This window comes from Xyrauchen texanus, chromosome 1, assembly GCF_025860055.1.
Source record: "Xyrauchen texanus isolate HMW12.3.18 chromosome 1, RBS_HiC_50CHRs, whole genome shotgun sequence".
NCBI lineage: Eukaryota > Metazoa > Chordata > Actinopteri > Cypriniformes > Catostomidae > Xyrauchen > Xyrauchen texanus.
Genome location: NC_068276.1, coordinates 51,037,360 through 51,058,617, shown reverse-complemented (window position 1 = coordinate 51,058,617; position 21,258 = coordinate 51,037,360). Strand labels below are relative to the sequence as shown.

Here is a 21,258-nt window from a genome sequence, read left to right as displayed (position 1 = left end):
AGTCAAGTGGATGAAAAAGATATCGAAAATGACTTTGGTTTTTAGATTAGTAATAACCAACTAGCCATTAAATAATAAATAGTAGGTTTAAATGAATAGAAATTGAAAGATTTTAACTGAAAGACAAAAACTGCATACAACTAATACATACATGTATCTAAATGTGTCTGACAAAGGTCTATGTTCTCAAAACTTACAGTTGGGGGGTGAAGGTTCTGTGCAGCTATTGCCAGACTGCCAGCAATGATGACCTATGATAGTGGAAGATCAAAACATGGTATACAGTGCTCTTAGTGCATATTACAATCCCTTCATTTTCCCTGAAATTGAACGTATTTAAAAATGGATGGGTTGATTTAAACAAAAAACAGCCTTAACCAATGATTATATATAATTTAAAATCAAACATAAAATGTTATCATATTTTCTTTACTATTAATTGTTACATAGAATATTTGCCACTTCTTTCAATGACAAGGTGGCGACCATCAGCAGCCAGTTCTGTAAAACACACACCCACCACCGCTCTCTACCCACATTCCACCCTCTTTTCTCCTCTATCAGCGACCTCTTTCTTTCTAACCATCCTACTACTTATCCTCTTGAACCTGTTCGTTTTCATTTTCTGCAAGCTACCTATCCACTAATCTTGCCCAATCTCACACACATTGTCAACACATCCCTTACAACTGGAAACTTCACCACCACATTTAAGAAGGCTCAAGTAAGACCACTGCCCAAAAAACAACACACAATCCCACAGTAGTCGATAACTATAGACCGGTCTCACTCCTAGCTTTCCTGGCAAAAGCTCTTGTGAGGATTGCGTTTAGCCAGCTCTCTGCTTTTTTCACAGAACAACCTGCTCGACTGTCATCAAACTGGATTCAAAAAAGGACATTCCACAGAGACTGCTCTCCTGGGTTTTAGTCGGTAACTGAAACCCTGTGACTGGCAAGAGCTAACTCCAAATCATATTTACTCATCCTCCTTGACTTGTCTGCTGTCTTTGGCACAGTGAACCTCCAGATCTTCCTGTCCACCCTCTCAGACCTGGGAATCACAGGAACCACACTTGACTGGTTGGAGTCATACCTCACTGGCAGATCCTTCAAGATATCCTGGAGAGGAGAGGTGTCCAAGTCACACCAGCTAACCACCGGTGTTCCTCCTGGAACAGTGCTTGTACCCCTCCACATCTTGATATACACTACATTATTCAGACCCATCACTCAAACCTCGGATCTAAAGCACATAGCTTTTCTTTTATCACTGCTACACAGATGCAACGCAGCTCCACCTGATATTCCAGCCTGACGACCCCATGGCACAGCTCGTATTTCAGACTGCCTTTCAAAAATTTCAATCTGGATGAAGGAACACCATTCTTCTCATATTCTTCTTACAATTCTTACATTTTTGCTTTGTGGATTAACCTCTGCCTTTGTTTTCCCCACTTCCCCTTTTGGAGTAATTTTTTGTTTGTTTGTTTCCTTACTATTTGGATTTTATCAATAAATTCATTCTATTTTGAACACTACTTTGTCTTGGCTGTAAGCCTTTGCAATTGGGTTCATCACATATTCTGTGGCTCAATATATTGCATATTGCGCAATAGGCCTATTTAGGCTAAACATAAAACGTATCCTACCTGCCATTCTGCAGATTCCCTAGGTCAGTATGGTTAATCCTTAATAAAGAAATAGGCTACTTCAGCTGATTAAAAACTTTTTTTTTTAGTCTAACGTCTCTACTGATCCACTGAACGTCTCCTTTGCTTTTGAACGGATTTGGTCCCGCCTCGCTATATGAAGCCGAGTTGAACATCTGGAAACAGTACTCTGACAGCATATTGCCTTGTTCACAAAATAAAAGCCTAGAGTCCAAATGTATTTATAAATAAATAAATGTTTCTAATGCTCTGGGATAGTCTACCACCAAACGTTTTGGTTGGGATTTAATAAACAGTAAAAAACAGAGAAATAATGAATAAACAGTATTAGATAGAAATTCTATTTGATTTATTAATTTACACCTCCTCAAAGCATTTGGCATTTTACACATTTAAATTCCATACCATTCGGTTAATACATTTCATCTCAGTTTTTCACAATTCCTGACATTTAATTGTAGAAAACATTCCCTGTATTAGATCAGTTAGGATAACTACTTTATTTTAAGAATGTGAAATGTTAGAATAATAATAGAGAGAATTATTTATTTCAGATTTAATTACTTTCATCACATTCCCAGTTGGTCAGAGGTTTACATACACTTTGTCATTATTTCGTATCATTGCCTTTAAACTGTTTAACTTGGGTCAAACGTTTTGGGTATCCTTCCTCAAGCTTCTCACAATAAGTTGCTGAAATTTTGGCCCATTCCTCCAGACAGAACTGGTGTAACTGAGTCAGATTTGTAGGCCTCCTTGCTCGCACACGCTTTATCAGTTCTGTCCACAAATTTTCTATCGGATTGAGGTCAGGGCTTTGAGATGGTCGCTCCAATACCTTGACTTTGTTGTCCTTAAACCATGCGAATGAGCTTTAACTGGCTGATGTCTTGAGATGTTGCTTTAATATATCCACATAATTTTCTTCCTCATGATGTCATCTATTTTGTAAAGTGCACCCAGATGCTTCACGGTTGGGATGGTGTTCTTTGGCTTGCGAGCCTCAGCCTTTTTCCTCCAAACATAACAATGGACATTATGGCCAAACAGTAAAAAACAAATATTTCATCAGATCAGAGGTCATTGCTCCAAAAAGTAAGATCTTTGTCCCCATGTGCACTTGCAAACTGTTGTCTGGTTTCTTTATGGCATTTTGGAGCAGTGTCCTCCTCCTTGCTGAGCAGCCTTTCAGGTTATGTCGATATAGGACTCGTTTTACTGTGGATATAGATACTTGTCTACCAGTTTCCTCCAGCATCTTAACAAGGTCCTTCGCTGTTGTTCTGGGATTGATTTGCACTTTTCTCACCAAACTATGTTCATCTCTGGGAGGCAGAATGTGTCTCCTTCCTGAGCGGTATGATGGCATGGTGTTTATACTTGCATACTATTGTTTTTACTGATGAATGTGGTACCTTCAGCCATTTGGAAATTGCTCCCAATGATGAACCAGACTTGTGGATGTCCACAATTTTTCTTGGCTTCTTTTGGCTGCCAGTGTATATAACGTATACATATACAGCACACTATACAGTATATATGCACGCTGGCGGCCAAAAACTTGGAACAATGTACAGATTTAGCTGTTTCAGAAGGAAATTGGAACTTTAATTCACCAAAGTGACATTCAATTGATCACAAAGTATAGTCAGGACATTACTGATGTAAAAAAAGCAGCATCACTATTTGAAAAAAGTCATATTTGATCAAATCTAGACAGGCTCCATTTCCAGCAGCCACCACTCCAACACCTTATTATTGAGTAATCATGCTAAATTGCTAATTTGGTACTAGAAAATCACTTGCCATAATTTCAAGCACAGTTGAAAGCTATTTGGTTTGTTAAATGAAGCTTAAAATTGTCTTTGTGTTTGTTTTTGAGCTGCCACAGTATGTCAATATTAGGTAAAAAATGGCAAACAAGAAACAGCTTTCTCTAGAAACTCATAAGTCAATCAAGTAATTTTTTTCAAGTCAAGTCAATTTTATTTGTATAGCTCTTTTCACAACACACGTCGTTTCAAGCAGCTTTACAGAAGATCAGGCAATAACTGAAGATAAAACTGTAATATTTATAATGTCTTCATTGTGTAGTTTGATCAAATATGATTGTGAATTGTGTTTAAAAATAAGTAATTAAATAATTATTATATTTATAACCCCACTGAGCAAGCAGAAGGCAACTGTGGCAAGGAATACAAAACTCCATAAGATGTTGGTTAATGGAGAAAAATAACATTGGGAGAAACCAGACTCACTGTGGGGGCCAGTTCCCCTCTGACTAACAACATGAATATAATGTAAATATTACTTATGTATAGTGCAAGTCATAGTTTAAAATGATTAAACTAAGTAAGTGTTAAGGGACAGAGTTTAAACTAAGATTTTGTATGAACTGTAAGATTAATAACTAATGTCTTTGAAGTCCATCCTGGATTAACTGCTGAAGTTCACATAGATGCAATTGTCCTTGTTAGTTGGCTGATAAAGGGTTTTATTGGCAGTTAATTGATAGTCTATGTATTCAATTTCAAGAGTGTAGTCTATCATTAGACTGAGGTGATGCAGGCAGATCAGTGAGATGCATCGCAGTTCAACCTGGCCGGTAATTTCAGTGAGGTCTATCCTAAGTCCATGGTTCAGGCAATGGCATATGAAGTATCCCATGTCTTATGGTTGGAGTTGGCATCAGTTCATCCTCTGAAGTCCATCATAATAGACTGAAGTGATGTATGACTGGCACCGGCTGCATGTAGTCATCATCACACAGTGACATGTAGCAGTGGAGTCCAACACAAAGCAGGAATGGAGTTGCATCCAGCTGGTTCTGGTGACCTCAGGATAGGAGTCCCGAGGTTGAGACAGGGAAACAAATAAAATAATGTAAGCATAGATGCCATTCAATTTATTGCAGAGTTATAGATGATAACATGATCAATGTTTCTGGTTTCTGGTTCTGGCAGACCAAACTAAAGCAGCCTAATTGTGTGATGAAGGATAAATTAGGTGTATGCCTGGCTAAATAGATGAGTCTTAAGTCTAGACTTAAACTGAGGGAGTGTGTCTGCTTCTCGAACAGTGTTAGGGATGCAGACACAAATGCCAACATAATTCTCTATCCTGTTCAACAGAATGTTGTGATATATCATGTTGAATGCAGCACTAAGATCTAAAAGCACTAAAAGTGAAATGTAGCAGTGTTCAGATGATAAGAGCAAGTCATTTGTAACTCTGATAAATTCAGTCTCTGTACTGTGATCAGGTCTAAATCCTGACTGAAATTGTTCATATATACTATTTCTCTGTATAAATCAGTCTATAATTTGCCAGTTCTCCAGGATCAAGTTGTGGCTTCTCAATAAGTGGTTTGATAACTGCCATTTTCAAGTTTCTTGGGACATTTCCTAAGGATAGCGAGGAGTTAATAATATTAACTGAGATTACAGGGAATACCTCTTTGTTAGGTTGGTACTGGATTTAACAAACATGTTGTGGCTTTTGATGTTTCAATACGTTTTCGTTAGCTCTTCATGACCTATGACATCGAAGGATTGAAGTTGCATGTGAGGAAAATTATGAGACACTGTTTTCTGAGGTGCTATGACAGATTGCATAATAACAATTTTATTTCAGATTATTTAAATTTTATAAGTAAAGAAATTCATGAAGTCACTACTCTTGTGCTGTTACGCATATCTGGTCCTGTTACATTTTGTCTGACTCCAAGAGAGTTGAGAATATCGATAAATGCTAATTCCAATGTGTAATTTTCATTCTCTATGTGAATGTTGAAGTCACCAACACTTAAAGCTCTATCTACAGTAACTACAAAATCTGAAAAAAAGTTTGCAAATTCACCAAGGAAATCAGAAAAAATAGTTTAAGTAAGAAGTATTTTTTATTTTATTTTTTAAAATTGTAATAGTAATTATACATTGTGATCAGTTGAATGCCAGTTTGGTGGATACAACTACCAATTTCTTTCCATAAGATCAAAATCTGTACATCATGGCCGCCAGTGAATATTTAAGATTTCATGAAATTAATGTTAGGCTGTTTTAAAAAAGGGGGGGGAAAAAAAAATTGTTTAGAGAGGTAGTTTTTTGTTTTTTTATTCCAAAGGACATCACAAGGCATTCACACATACACCCATTCACATATACATACCTTCAATATATGTTTTCAACACAAATGTACATTTATCTTTATCGTGTATAAGTTATAAAAATAGAAACTTAGAATACAACATATCTGTACATCAATGAACATATTTCTTTATTCACAATGGACAGCAAAGAGCATGTAACACTTAATTATCTGTTATATTTACTCATATTAAACATAAAACCATTGTGGACAATTCATTGATAAGAACCTACGATTTACTAGATGGAGGATGGAAGTTTTAGAAATTAGGATTCTTATGGGAGTTTTGCGTTGAGTGTACTTGTTGTTTTTTCACTTTAGTGAGTGCTGATTATTAGATCCATCCAGAAGACAAGATACATGTACATTGTACACAATCCAGAGTGTTTGTTACGTTCACTTTGCTTGACAGAATGTTACAAATACAGTATATATTCTTTTCACATGAATTACAAAATAAATAAATGGTGAAACTAATGTAAAAGTTGAATAAAAATTCATTTAAAAGTGAACAAACATTAAAGATGGGCAAGTGACACATGTTCAACACAGGAAGAGTCCCTCTAGTGGTGAAAATGAGTTCAATGCTTTGCCACTCTCAATCACAAAGAGAGAAGAAAAAGCAGGTGTTAAAAATATCTTTTCCACAAATTCACTTCATATTCACAGATATTTACATACTCCTGATACACACTTCATTATGGCTACATAAACAGGAGTGCTTTAGATTAAGCCGTAGCCCCTGATTCATGGTATTATAGATCTGAAGTTCTGTTCTTCAAACTACTTTGTCTCATCCACTTCAGTGAGGATAAATATACCTTCAATGGAGGCACAATCTCGGTCCATAAAGAGAAACTCAAAACAATCAATGATTTCCTTCATAATTTTTTTCTGTTCTTAACATTTTCATCTCATTTCAATAAGCTTACATACTAAATGCTATAAAGATACATCTTTCATTACACAGTCATTGTTGTCTTGATTAAAACGTGCTGATTATTATGTATAGAACATGCTACATCTGGTCCATATACGGATGGCAGTGATTTGACAGCTTCTGATTTGACACCACAAAATATTGCCGATCCCAGAGAAGCATAACTTACTAATGGCTCTTTGCTTGATTGCATTTTCTCCCTTGCTCTGGGAATGTGGCGGAATCATTTGGCAGTGGCAAGTCCACAATCTACCATCAGTTCACCATCTACCATCAGTAACTTTTTGAAGAGACAGAAGATTGCTAAAGAGTTTCATCTGTCTTGATCTTTATGTTCTCCCTTCATTCAGTTGTGGCCACCACAGGCTATTATTTGAATGACTATTTTCATAGTGTGATTTGCGGAGAAGGACCTAGGGGCCCTATAGCTTCATCTTCCTCTGGCAGTCTCAGGCCGCACAACCTGAGGCTTTGGAGGCCCCTGGCCGTCCGAGGCCCTGTGACACTGTCCTGCTTAATCCAGCCCTGCCATAGGCCACAGTACCACTGTTAGCAGTACTCAAACTATCACTTTATCTGTAAGGCAAAATGATGTCATTGTGATTTCCAGTGTCTCTTGTCATTCGTTTGTTAGTTCCATGCTAGAAAGCCCTTTTTGGCAACTCAAACAAATCTGCTTATTTTCAGTAATTTGTCCAGGATGAGCAAATTTCTCTGGTTTCTATGTTGATTTGGTCTACAGACAGGTCATTGCACTTTGAAAGACCCTTTTGGACTTTGACCAGACCAAGCATACAGAACTACACACACATAGACAATGAATATCCATGTGAGAATGGCTTTGAAAATGGTGCATGAAAGTGCTGAGCGCTGGCTATGAAAACGGCCTGCTTGTGATTCTGAAAAATGGTCTGATCGAAAACATGCAGAAACAGCAGGATAAACACAGAATTACACAAAACACTTTATGTACACAGGAATGAATGGACTGTATGACAACGTAATGGAGTGGCAGAGGAGCTTCCAGGAAACGTGGTTTGTGTACTGTATGCACATCTGATTGTGTGTGTGCGTCTCTGTGCGATTGCTTAGGGTTTATCTTATATATTTGGAATGTATGTCTTAGTTTCTTTGATTGTCTGGTCTCCTCTTTTTCTCCAGCCCTCCATATCTGGAAAAACACACCAAATGCTTGTGTTTCCTGTGTTTGTGAGCCTGTGTGCTCAAGCCTTTCACAGAGTTTGGTCTCAAAAATAATGTGCGCACCTGTCTTCAGATAGAACTTTCCTCACATTGTGCCAGTGGTGCCCCTCTTAGACAAGCCAGCTTAGCAAACTCCTCCTCCATCTCACTCAGCACCTCCCCAAGCCCATCTTCCTCTCCCTTTGGCCCCACCCTTTCTCTACTATCCAGCTCATCTGCCAAATTAACAGCTGACTCCTGCAACTTCAGTCCACATGAGTTGGCATAAATATGCCTGCCGTTGTGTCCACCAGTGTGGACGATGTGTCCACCATGCCCATTTATCGTTCCATTTCTTTTCTCTGTCAATGGAACGGCCTCTGACAACAGGCTGGCACTGCTTGGAGACTGTGGTGTGTCTGTGGAAGGTAGCAAGTCCCGGCCCTTCTCCAATGTGGACGATGAGTGCCCGCCCCCTCTCAGGCCACCTTGATGTTTGTAAACCAGAAATAAGATGAAGGCACCCATAATAAAACCTACAACAAACAAAATAATGTGCGAGAACAGGAAGTGACGGCCACCAGCAATGGCTACGTTCCCCTCAATGCGAGGGGTTTCAAGGGTGAGCTGGTACTCGGCTCTGCGACAGGGCGGCTGATCTCGCCCAACCTCATCACACAAGCAAACATAGGTGCCCAGGCTCTCCGGTGTGACCTGAACCTCCAGGTCGTAGTTGTGGAGGCGAGTGTGACTTTGAGGAGGATGGTTCCAGCGGCAGGGGCGAGGAGACACTTGCACACAAGAAAGCAGAACACGTAGACCCTGTTCAACATGCATTTCAATTACAGGTGGGGAGCAAAGACCTACAGAAAGAGAGATAGAAATAAAGGCATGTAGTTATGTAGTTAGATCCCATTTACACATGGCATTAAAGGAACATTTAGGGTTCAATTCAAGTTAAGCTCAATGAATAGCATTTGTGGCATAGTATCGATTACCACAAAGTTAATTTAGACTCATCCATCCTTTTCTTAAAAAAAAAAAAAAAAAGCAAAAATAGAGGGGACGGTAAGACCTAGCCTAGCCTAGCATCAGTTCAGGCAGGTCACATGAGTCACGCTTGCAACCAGCTGACACTCAGCTGATTATGATGTCTACCAACACATTTCAGACCCTCATCAGATTAATCAGATTCCGTTTGATTAATTCTGATAATGATCTAGCAGTCTTATCATCAAAGTGCTCTGATAAACTGCAGCGGTGAGTTTAACAACGCTCTGTGCAAAAACATTCAGCTGTCAGTTTGGTGAACAGATCTGGACTAGATTGTTTGGGTTTAATAATTTATAAATTTTTTGTCTGGAGTAGTACGTCACATTGCCTCCAAAATATGAACCAGAGCAGTTTAAGTAAGCATGTTTGATCACGTCCTATTCAATCAAATGCATTGCGGAAAGGCATTCAGTGTGGTCAAATCTATCAATGTAAATTATAGTATCACAGCAGTTGTTAGTTAGGCCTGCTCATACGCATAATTGTATTCATCAAGACGAATTGATCAGTGAAATGTAAATGCACAGTAAAATTAGCTTTTGTTTTAAACTGGCATGTCTCATCTGTTCAGGTTCTGTAGTGCTCATTAAAAGTGCTCAACATTAAGGGCCACGGAACCTGCATACATGCGTATTTGCACACTATGTGTGGTTCTATATACAGAGATGAGTGGCAGCGTTAACAATCCTGAATATCAGCAAATCAGTTTGTTCTCTAATTGTCATCATTTTATGTAGGTCCTACTGTCAAAGTATGGGCTGTAGCAGATTGAATGTTCCTCTTAGTTTCATAGGTTAACCATTGCCCTTATATGTTAAAATAATTATTGTTTTTATTTTAAAGCTGAACAACTATTTGCAATTTGCTCTTTATCTTAAAAAGTGTTTGTAAATAATAATAATAATAATAATAATAATAATAATATTTGAATAGTGTTTGTTTTTCATGTCTAGTATAGTATTCGTTTTTATAATGATCAAGCAAGTAATTTTGCACCGAATTGGTCATTACCAATGCTGCTCCCTAAATGCAATGTTATGCAAAATGATCCATTGCAGCAACCATAGCTAAATCTCCTCACAATATTAAACTTTGCACAGCTCAACTTTTGCTCTATTTAGCATTTTATTTGCTGTAATTTCATAGCAGGACATATGCGCATTTTATTACGCATTGTCACTTATCTCATATAATGCAGCCTTCCTCCATTAAGACAGGTCAGGCACTAAAACCTATGCATAACCTGATACTCATCACGGAGGAGAGATGCCACAGGTCTGCATCATGGTTGCTGCCATCTCCACTGTTTGCCAGTTCTGATATATGAGTTACAACCTCAAGCATGCTCACTTTGTCGCATCAGAGCAGCAGTAACTGTTAATAACGGCTTTAAGCTCTCAGTCGATAGAGGACCTACAAGTTATGTTCATTCTGGAATTAAGGACATGTAGTCACTCAAGTATGGGGATCTGGCTAAGGCTTGGCAAACCTCCCTCAGGATATGATTTAATGGTTTTTAATTCTGTCTGGAACTCTGTGGACACTGATTTTGGTTATGTCAACACCTAAATAAGCTAATCAAGTTATTCAAGATTACTTTAACTGGACTCTGAGAATCTCTGAACACTTGAGAGAACTGAACTCTGAATTAATAAATATCTGACTATGCAGATTGCTATTGTTAAGTGCAATTTGGCTGATTGGCTCCTTTCTGCAAGGAAGCATGCTTCTCGATCGAATTCATATTACAGTATTCTTAGCAACATGCTTTTTTCTACAACACGGCTGCCTTTAACTATTACTGCTTGAGTTGTATCTTGTATGCTTTCCCAATTAGGCCTCATTACTCAAGGGTTCCTTCTAGTTCCTCAAGGTCAATCTGCTAGCTCAAAGGGAGTTTGTTTGTCACTAGTCTTGTTATGCAACCTATAATACAACATTGAGCACTATACAACTTGGAATCGATGAATGTAGTTTAATCACATCATGCCAATTGGGAACTCATTAGGGCTGCACCATTTATCAGTACGTTACAGTTGCCACAGTAACCTTCTAAGTGCCAAAACAGTATTCCGTTACAGAAGATCAATCAAATCACAATTTATTTGATTACATGCTTAGCCGCAGCAATCACAGATGTCTTTTCTATATACTGTATAATGGATATTGCAATGCTCATACAGCTAAAAGAGCTAGCATTGGATGGGCTAGCATCGGATGAGTAGCTATCAAATACACACTTGGGCCCACAATAAGATTTTCTTTTTTATCATGCATTCAATGTATTTTCATTAATCAATCAGCTGTTATTATATATCAAGTGAATAACCAGAAATATTATTGGTCTAATGGTCCAGCCATACTAGGTAATAGGGACATGACTCTGCTATTTATCAGGTAAAAGCAACTGCTCGTTTCAAGCTAGTGTATCTCTCTGCTGCTGCACGGGGTATATGTTTCCCCTAGTAAATTCCTCAGTGTCATTGTAGCAATATGCTGCTCGTTTTTATTAACATACAGGTAATATTCTGTGCTTTTAGCTAGTGTATGCTTCTGTTGCAGCACTGGGTGTATGCGTCTCCCAGTAGGTTCCTCAGCGTTCATAGCAGTAACATGCCACTCGTTCTGATTCCTTCCAAGTCATGAAACATGCTCTTGTTCATGCAAACAAAGCTCATGCTTTGTTTGCTTCTACTTGGAAGTAAGCTTCCCCAATCAGATCTCATCAAAGAATTCCAATACCTGGGTGCATGGTTTCCCAATCAGAGCTCAATTAACAATTCACCATAACAACATGCTTGTTCTCTTAAGTGTAACTTGTGCTCTGCTTGTTACTACCTGGGCTGCATGCTTTCCCTAACAGGATAGTATTTTCAGCATTTTCTGCATGAATCGATTATATCACATAGACCTAGATTCTAATCAGCTGTTCATATTCAGTTAAGTCAGCAGTAAGCATAGGTTTTTAGTTTGGTGATATTTGGCAAATGGTTTTGTTTTAGGGGATTTGTTTACATGCATAGCTGTATGGATGGGCAAAGAGTTTGCCCACATCAGAACCATAACACCAACAGATGCTTCATCACTAAATAAACAAATACTCTTTCAAGTATTCATGTATATTGATTTGACATAAGTGGCCCTGGCTGAAATCAAGCGTAGTGTCAGTTCAGGCAGGTCAAGTGAGTCACGCTTGCAATAAGCTGATGCTCAGCTAATTATGATATCTACCAATACATTTCAGACACTCATCAGAGCGGTTATATATGTGTCATCCATTATATTTAATGCCTTAGCAGCCTATTCATTGCATGGATGCAAGCTGCACTTTAACACCCTCCTCCATCCCCAGCTCCACTTCTTGCATGACAGCTTTGCGTTTAGTTTTCTCTACATCTGCCTTGTTGTTTTGTGCTCTAAGACTACAATTGATTGGCAGTTGAAATTCTGGTCATTCTTGAATTATCAACTTAATATACAGTATTGGAAGTTAAGTGTCCCTGTTATGCAATGAAGGATTTTACCATGTTACACTGTCAGTTAATATATATTTTTTTTTACAATATTGTTACATTTCTGCTGGATCTGTTCAAGTCTATTCATTTAACTTAAGTGGTCCTGACTGAAACAATGGAAGTAAATGGGGCTAATTTTTTAAATGTTTAAAAGCCGAAATGTGAAACTTTCAATTTTATAAAAGCACTTAAATTAATTCTTCTGTTAAAACTTGTGTATTATTCGAGCTGTAAAGTTGTTTATCTAGTCATTTTTACAGTCGTTTTAAGGCTGACTAAATTGTCATGGCAACAAAGTTGTAAAATTGGCTATAACTTTAAACAGAAAAGGTTAGTAAGTGATTATCACACTAAATCATTTTAACACACATATTGTTTATGTCTTATGGCTACACTTTTGAAAAATGAGTATTTTAACATTCAAAAATTGGCCTCCATTCACTTCCACTGTAACCCAAACAAGTGCCTCACTGTAACCCAAATATTTTCTTTTTTAAAGAAAAGAAGGTACCAGTCAAAATAAATTTTACTGATCATCAATATTAAGCCACAAATGCTGTCGATTGAGCTTAACTTGTATAAAACCCAGAATATTCCTTTTAAGGTTAGTTTCTCGTGATCCAATCACAAGTGGTCAGTGTTAAATAGTGGTGTAAATGGGGTGCAAAAGGTTTTGTCATCAGATACACAAACACCACTAACCAAAGGCAAAAACTCAAACAAGCAAATTGAGGTTTAAACGAATTGCGTTACACCATAAATGCGATGTGGTCACATCTACATCGCATTTGAGGTGTAAACACAATATACCCTGAATGCTTCCTAGACAGCAGTGAAATGCCACCCCTCACCTCTCAATCAACCACTGCACTACCATAAGGAAATAACGGTTTGATCAGAAAAGCACACAAAGGTTAATACAGGTTACTCTACTTCTAATCAAAATGTTGTGTTTGTGCTTAGATTGAATTTAAAATACATTGAGGAGAAACAGTACGCTGTTTCATTTTCGTTTGTGACCTTTTTTTGCAGTTTATTATTATGCAGCAGCACACTGACATAGTGTCACTATAGTGTGATTAGTGTATTTCGTCATGAAATCAGAGAACTTCCTCTTGAAATTGGTCACAGGAGAAAAAAAAAGAAGCAAAAATCAAGGTTACAGTGAGTGTCACGAACCCCGCTCCCTCGCTCCGCCCCTTCGAGCTCCCACGCTCGTTCCGCCCCCTCGAGCTTGCACGCTCTTTTTGCTCGCTCGAGCCCTCACGCCCACTTTGCTCCTACTCGCTCACATGCTCGTAGGCAATCTCCCTTCCTCGAGTTTCTCCGCGTTTCCAATCCCCCAGAACATTATGACCACCTGCACTCGCGTCATCTGCACTCCTGCACATTAGTTTCACCTGCACTCGTCTCATCACCTGTCATGGTTTACACCTGCACTCGCCCCATATATATCACTACCCTTTTGTCTCACGGTTGTTGGTTATTGTATTTAGTTTCCCGTGTCTTTGCCCCCGCTAGTCTCGTCTAGTTTTGATCTCTTGAACTCCTCTTGTCCTCCTCTTAGCTTGCCAGCTCCCCTTGTTCCCCTGTCTTCGATCCCGTCTAGTTGTGCTTGATTCCCCGGCTTTCGACCTCACGCTCCCTTGGACTACTCTTCACTGGATTTGCCCTTTTTTTGTACTTTTGCCTGCCTGCAATAAAACGCAGTTTTTGACTTACATTGTGACTGTCTCTTCTTGTGCGGGTTACAGTGAGGCACTTACAATGGAAAAAATGGGGCTAATTTTTGGAGGGTTTAAAAACAGAAATGTGAAGTGTATAATTTTATAAAAGCACATTAATTCTTCTGTTAATACTCATCTATTATTTGAGCTGAAAATTTATTTAAATGGACATTTTTACAGTAATTTAAAATTTGTATGGTTTGTTGACATTACATCATCATAACAACAAAGTTGTAAAATTGGCTATAACTTTAAACAGAAAAGGTTAGTAAGCAATATTATCACACTAAAATCATGTTTAGATGCATATAATTTGTGTCTTGTGGCCATACCTTTGAAACAGTGAGTATTTTAATGTTCAAAAATTGACCCCCATTCACTTCCATTGCAAGTGCCTCACTGCAACCCAGATTTTTGCTTTATTGTTTTGTTTTACAGAAAACAAGGGGCAGTCAAAATCAAGTAATTTTTGTGGTAATCAATATTACGCCACAAATGCTGTCGATTGAGCATAACTTGTATTGACTCTGGAATATTGCTTTAATACCAGGTGTAAGCGGGGTCTTAGCTGCCATTTAGCAGATGCACTTCATTCAAAAGTTTTGGGGGAACAGTGGTGAAGAAGAAGGACCACAAGTATGGAGTTATTAACCTGTAAACTTCATGGTTCAGCTGAATAATACTCCAGGTTATTTTATTTCAATCTAATGTCTGTGTACTATATGTACTGTATCTGTGGCATGATGTCAACTCGCCCCTCAGTATGTATAAATGAATGGGAAATACAGTACGATTAGTCAATATATAATGGACGCAGGCAAGCAGACAGCACCATGAATATGAATTTAAAATGTGAAAGTGTAACTATACTCAAAGGTGTATGTATGTGTTAGTATGAGACTGGTGTGATAAAATCTTTTACCATCCTTGCCATATAGCCTACCCAACGTCATTATCAGCAGAAAAAATATAAAGCTGGTTAATTTTGCTTGGTATCTATGTGAGGTAATCAATAGCATGTGACAGATGTGGTACATAGACATTAAGTTGACAATAACCCAGAATATTCATATACATATCTTTCAGTAAAGTGTTTACAATTAGTTGTGTCAGACCCACCTTCTTTGTTGCATTGGTTGTCCAAATCCTCTGGCTCCACCACTTCTCCAGGCCTAAAACACAAATGCAACTATATGCAACTCTGTTTGATGATAATGAACTAGAAAGACTCTTTCTGTGTGTGTGCTCATGTGAGTGTGTTTTTTTTGTGTGACTTACTTTGCCATAGCACAAGCTCCGTCTTTATGGCTCCATATACAGCCGAGGCTATGGGCGCGTGCACACACCTCACAAGTAGTGTAGAAGGAACAACCAACTATGGGTAACTTCACTAGAGAGAGAGGAGAACCAACCAGAGCCTTGTCCTACAGTAGAGGGATAGAGTGTCAGTTGTGCATTCACAGTCCAAATACATGAATCCAGGTTGGAGATACAGTATTGTTTTAAAACACACACACACACACACACACACACAAACACACACACACACACACACACACACACACACACACACTGGTGCAGCTATCCTAATGAGGACTCTCTATAGGCATAATGATTTTTATACTGTACGAACTATAGATTCTGTCCCCTAGCTCTACCCCTAAACCTAACCCTCACAAAAAACGTTTTTCCAAAAAACATAGTTTAGTATGTTTTTTAAGCAATTTGAATAATGGGGACACTAGAAATGTAATACCACTTTAATACCATAATACCCTTGTAATTACCAGTTTGTTACATAAAATGTCCTCGTAAACCACACAAAACCACCCCACACACACAAACACACACAAAAGATGCCACAATAAACCTATATAAAACTGTACATGTGCATGTGTCATTACCTTGTATAGCAATATGTTATTCACAGGCTCCTGTGCAGAAAACAGAGGGACTTCTTCAATAAGATTTGCATTCGGACCAACCACAGAAACTTTGTGCAGCTGTCCACGATCTATAAACATGCACACATACACACATTATGAAGCAAGTAAGCATATCAATTTACACTCACATGAAATTAGAGCACTAAGTAATTACACGTTTATTACAACTGATATAACAGCATTGGCCGCTCTGGTGCCCCTACAGTCTCTAAACTTTGGGTTTATAGTATGTGATGTACTGATGCTTTTCCACTTTTCAGTTTTATCTCTCTTACCTGTTCCAAGATGTAAAACAGTGACCCTTTGTTGTTTGGAGCCATTGGAGGCAGTTGTTAAGGTAACAGCAAGTTTAGTGTATGTGATGCCATTCCTGATCATCAAGGGTGCTGCCACCACACTGTTCTCCATGAGCGGGTGATCACGCATGAATGTCAATACTTTATCAGGCAGCTTCAGGGAAGACTCAAAGCCTTGCTCATACAGAGCATTGTTCAAACACTGCAAGTGGTGATAGAAGAGAGAAAATACATATATATATACACTCACCTAAAGGATTATTAGGAACACCTGTTCAATTTCTCATTAATGCAATTATCTAATCAACCAATCACATGGCAGTTGCTTCAATGCATTTAGGGGTGTGGTCCTGGTCAAGACAATCTCCTGAACTCCAAACTGAATGTCAGAGTGGGAAAGAAAGGTGATTTAAGCAATTTTGAGCGTGGCATGGTTGTTGGTGCCAGACGGGCCGGTCTGAGTATTTCACAATCTGCTCAGTTACTGGGATTTTCATGCACAACCATTTCTAGGGTTTACAAAGAATGGTGTGAAAAGGGAAAAACATCCAGTATGCGGCAGTCCTGTGGGCGAAAATGCCTTGTTGATGCTAGAGGTCAGAGGAGAATGGGCCGACTGATTTAAGCTGAAATAACCACTCGTTACAACCGAGGTATGCAGCAAAGCATTTGTGAAGCCACAACACGCACAACCTTGAGGCGGATGGGCTACAACAGCAGAAGACCCCACCAGGTACCACTCATCTCCACTACAAATAGGAAAAAGAGGCTACAATTTGCAAGAGCTCACCAAAATTGGACAGTTGAAAACTGGAAAAATGTTGTCTGGTCTGATGAGTCTCGATTTCTGTTGAGACATTCAGATGGTAGAGTCAGAATTTCGCGTAAACAGAATGAGAACATGGATCCAACATGCCTTGTTACCACTGTGCAGGCTGGTGGTGTGGGGGATGTTTTCTTGGCACACTTTAGGCCCCTTAGTGCCAATTGGGCATCGTTTAAATGCCACAGCCTACCTGAGCATTGTTTCTGACCATGTCCATCCCTTTATGGCCACCATGTACCCATCCTCTGATGGCTACTTCCAGCAGGATAATGCACCATGTCACAAAGCTCGAATCATTTCAAATTGGTTTCTTGAACATGACAATGAGTTCACTGTACTAAAATGGCCCCCACAGTCACCAGATCTCAACCCAATAGAGCATCTTTGGGATGTGGTGGAACGGGAGCTTCGTGCCCTGGATGTGCATCCCACAAATTTCCATCAACTGCAAGATGCTATCCTATCAATATGGGCCAACATTTCTAAAGAATGCTTTCAGCACCTTGTTGAATCAATCCCATGTAGAATTAAGGCAGTTCTGAAGGTGAAAGGGGGTCAAACACAGTATTAGTATGGTGTTCCTAATAATCCTTTAGGTAAGTGTATATATAAAGCCCACATTAATGATTAGGAGTTACTTTGGGTTTTGTTAGAAATTGTATAATGATGTGTAGAACAAATGCAATTTAGCACTTTTCCTGGTCTTGTAATATAGTGAAGCAGAGTATATTTGAACAGCATTGTATTGTTTTGCATAATGTGTGGTATGCTGTGTATAGTATAGTATAGTATACAGTAGTGTAATTGCATATTATTGTCCATCATTGTATTGTATCACATTGTGATATGGTGTGGTACAGATCAGTACAGTAATGTAAAGTATAGTGTAGTATAGAATAGTATTGTTTCGCATAATGTGTGGTATGGTATGGCATAGTATTGTTTTGCCTAATATGTGGTTTAAGCCCATAGCTGAGCATCCACGTACAGGATGCGTGGCACAATTCCCATTATCAACATAGTGCTCGAGCACTGAATGCACACAGCCCGATTTTTCTAACCGCGCGTCTTTGAACGTGCAGAATGCGCACGCACCTGGAATTATTTGCACTAATAAGTGGGTCCAAAAGGTGGCAACAGTCACATTAGAGGCGATGTTGTCACAAAGATGCGCTAGAAGGAGATGTAATCGCCGATAAACTACAGGAGACGAAGGTAAAAATGTCAACAGTGGATGTGCATTTCAAGAACACGTGTGTGAGGAGGTCAGGAGATACCTGGATGTGTATAACTGGACTATAAAGACATATTTATGGGTCTAAACCCCTGAAAAGAAATAGTCTGGTGTTTCATACAGTTGTATACAGTTTGTATACTTTGGGCTTTGTATAATATATTAAAGTGCATTATATTGTAATATTGTTTTGCATAATGCGTGGTATGTTAAGGTATAGTATAGCATTGTTTTCCATAATGCATATTATACAGTAGTATAGTATAGTGTATTATAGTATATTATTGTTTTGAATATTGTGTGGTATAGTAGAGTATAGTGTAATATAGTATGGTATTGTTCTGTAAAATATGTAGTATGGTCTGGTATAATATAGTATTGTTTTGCATAATGTGTGGTATGTTAAGGTATAGTATAGTGTTTTTTTCCAAAATGTATAGTATAGTATAGAATAGTATAGTGTAGTATAGTATAGTATAGTATTGCATAATATTAATATTATGCAATACTATAATATTCTATGGTCTTGTATGGTAGTGAGGGTGCAGTTGTATACTTGTCCTGGTCGTGGAGATGGTATGGGCTCTGGGTTAATCCAGTTCTCACAGCTCTTCTTTAGCTCTTTAAAGGGTCCATTCATCACTTTAGTGATCTCCTCCAGACTGTACACACACACTGCAGACAACTCCTCCCGTTCCCTAACCATTACACATCAACACAACATGAAATTCCGCTGGATATGCACATGTGGAGAAAATCAATCATGGAAAAAATGAAAAGCAAATGAACAAAACGGTAAGAGGTCAAATGAGATCAGCTCAGAAGATGAGGTCAGACCAGAGGTGAGATAGATCAATGTACCATTGTGAGGTAAATATGCCATAGAAGTGAGTGCTGCTTGGGTCTCCAGGCTGGTGCTGAACAGTGAATACATCAGTCAGAACATTAAATCTCTGTCCACTTGCTCGATCTTCACACACCAACTGGGCCTTCAGAAATGTTGTCCACCGCCTCTGCAGAGTCTTCATACCACCTACATCAGCCTGGAACAGAAAGAGAGCAAGAAAGACCAAAATAGGACATAAAACATTAGATACTATGTGTCATGTGTGATGAAAAACAGACAGATGGCAAAGAATGTAAGAACTTCTTGACTGCAGAAATCTGAACTCAAGTGGAACTGTACAATTGAATTACACATCAGCTGAGAGCAGAATTGTACAACATTCATCAGAGACATTACAAGCACAACCATATAAATATTTGTTCATACCTTGCAGACTCTTGCTACTCTGGGCACTTTGACCTTGGTGTAGAGGTCATACTCTTTAGCCACCTCGGTGAAGAAGAAGTAAATTTTGTCATCCTCACCGGTAGGGTTTTTCTTTTCATCCTCTTGAATGAAAGCAGAGCTCACAAACTCCGGATCTGTGTTCAGAAACATGCAGGGAATAGTTTTTATAATTGGTAACGAAAGCTAAATAAAAACATTTTGGTTCCTGAAATAAAAAATGTAAACTAACATTGGAAAAAAACTGACACTACACGTAAATACATTTTCAACTCTCCACAAGTAACTAAAATGAAATTTTATAAATTTTTTATTCAGTTTTTGATACACAGTATAATTTTTTTTACAACCTCTTAAAAACCTTTACAACTTGCCTTCATTAAACATGAAAATGCCAATATGTAAAAATAACACTAGAAGATAATTTAACACCATTAAAATACTAAAACTGAATGAAAAATAAATATACTGAAACTAATAAAATATTAAAGAATTCAAAATAATTCATAGAGTGAAAAGTAATGAAAACTAAAATAAATAAATAAATAACTTAATAAATAATAAAATAATAAAAAAAACTATAATAACGTAGCAGGGGTCGTGGCATCACATTAAATAACAAGAAAAATTGCACTTTACATTTAGTGGGTGTCTTTGGTGCGTCATGAAAATGTCAGGGGGTAAATTTGCATTAAATACAGCATATATGTATTTTTGACTGATTACTTCAGTGCGGAAACATGTATCCGACCAAGATGGAACCCCATTTTGAAAATGTTTGCTTCAAAAATTCAAAACCAATATTTTAAATCATAATTTAAATCCATCCTATAAACCATTGTAGCCAAGTACATTCAAAATGTACAATGAAATAAAAATCTAGTTAAAGATAATTAATGCATGTTTTGCACAATACAGTAATAAAAAAAGCAATATTTACATACATAAATGTATACACATTTTTTTTTGAACAGGCTGTGCAAAACCTACTACTTCACCCAGTAACATTTTGGAATTCAGTTGTAATTTATTAATTTTATAATCCAACAATTATTTATTGTTCTCCAGATTGTCATTATAATATGATACAATATTTGTATTACTTTGAGGATTTGTTGACTACAATAGTAATTTATTCCTGTCTTATTTACTTTACTTTCACCTGAAGTTTATATTCTGATGCCGAGGCTGTATTTAATGTAAGCATAGTAGGCAACATTCGTAATTAACAATAAACATACAAAGCACGGCAGCCCCTCAGCCCCTCAGCACACTAGAGCAGAAGGGAAAAAAATAAAGCGCTGATATTTGCTTGTTACAGAACAATCTGGAAAATTGTAACAATCCCCTCAATGTAAAATCTTTATGACACTGTGCTAAAAAAAAACAATCTAGACACAGTTCAACAGATCGCAGGTGTCTCGGCATGC

The 21,258-nt window shown here is 38.0% G+C and overlaps 1 protein-coding gene across 1 annotated transcript in view; it reads right to left on the bottom strand.

The window, feature by feature from the left end:
* Positions 1 to 3,693: 3,693 nt before the first annotated feature.
* Positions 3,694 to 21,258, bottom strand: part of sema4f (sema domain, immunoglobulin domain (Ig), transmembrane domain (TM) and short cytoplasmic domain, (semaphorin) 4F) — a 94,570-nt gene continuing 77,005 nt past the window's right edge. The window contains exons 7-14 of the mRNA XM_052132051.1: positions 19,811 to 19,965; positions 19,399 to 19,580; positions 19,094 to 19,235; positions 16,457 to 16,679; positions 16,140 to 16,249; positions 15,514 to 15,659; positions 15,355 to 15,407; positions 3,694 to 8,803 (exon numbers count right to left, since the gene is read on the bottom strand). Of these exons, the coding sequence (XP_051988011.1) occupies positions 8,031 to 8,803; positions 15,355 to 15,407; positions 15,514 to 15,659; positions 16,140 to 16,249; positions 16,457 to 16,679; positions 19,094 to 19,235; positions 19,399 to 19,580; positions 19,811 to 19,965 (1,784 nt within the window). The 3' untranslated portion in view covers positions 3,694 to 8,030. The remainder of the gene's footprint in view (positions 8,804 to 15,354; positions 15,408 to 15,513; positions 15,660 to 16,139; positions 16,250 to 16,456; positions 16,680 to 19,093; positions 19,236 to 19,398; positions 19,581 to 19,810; positions 19,966 to 21,258) is intronic.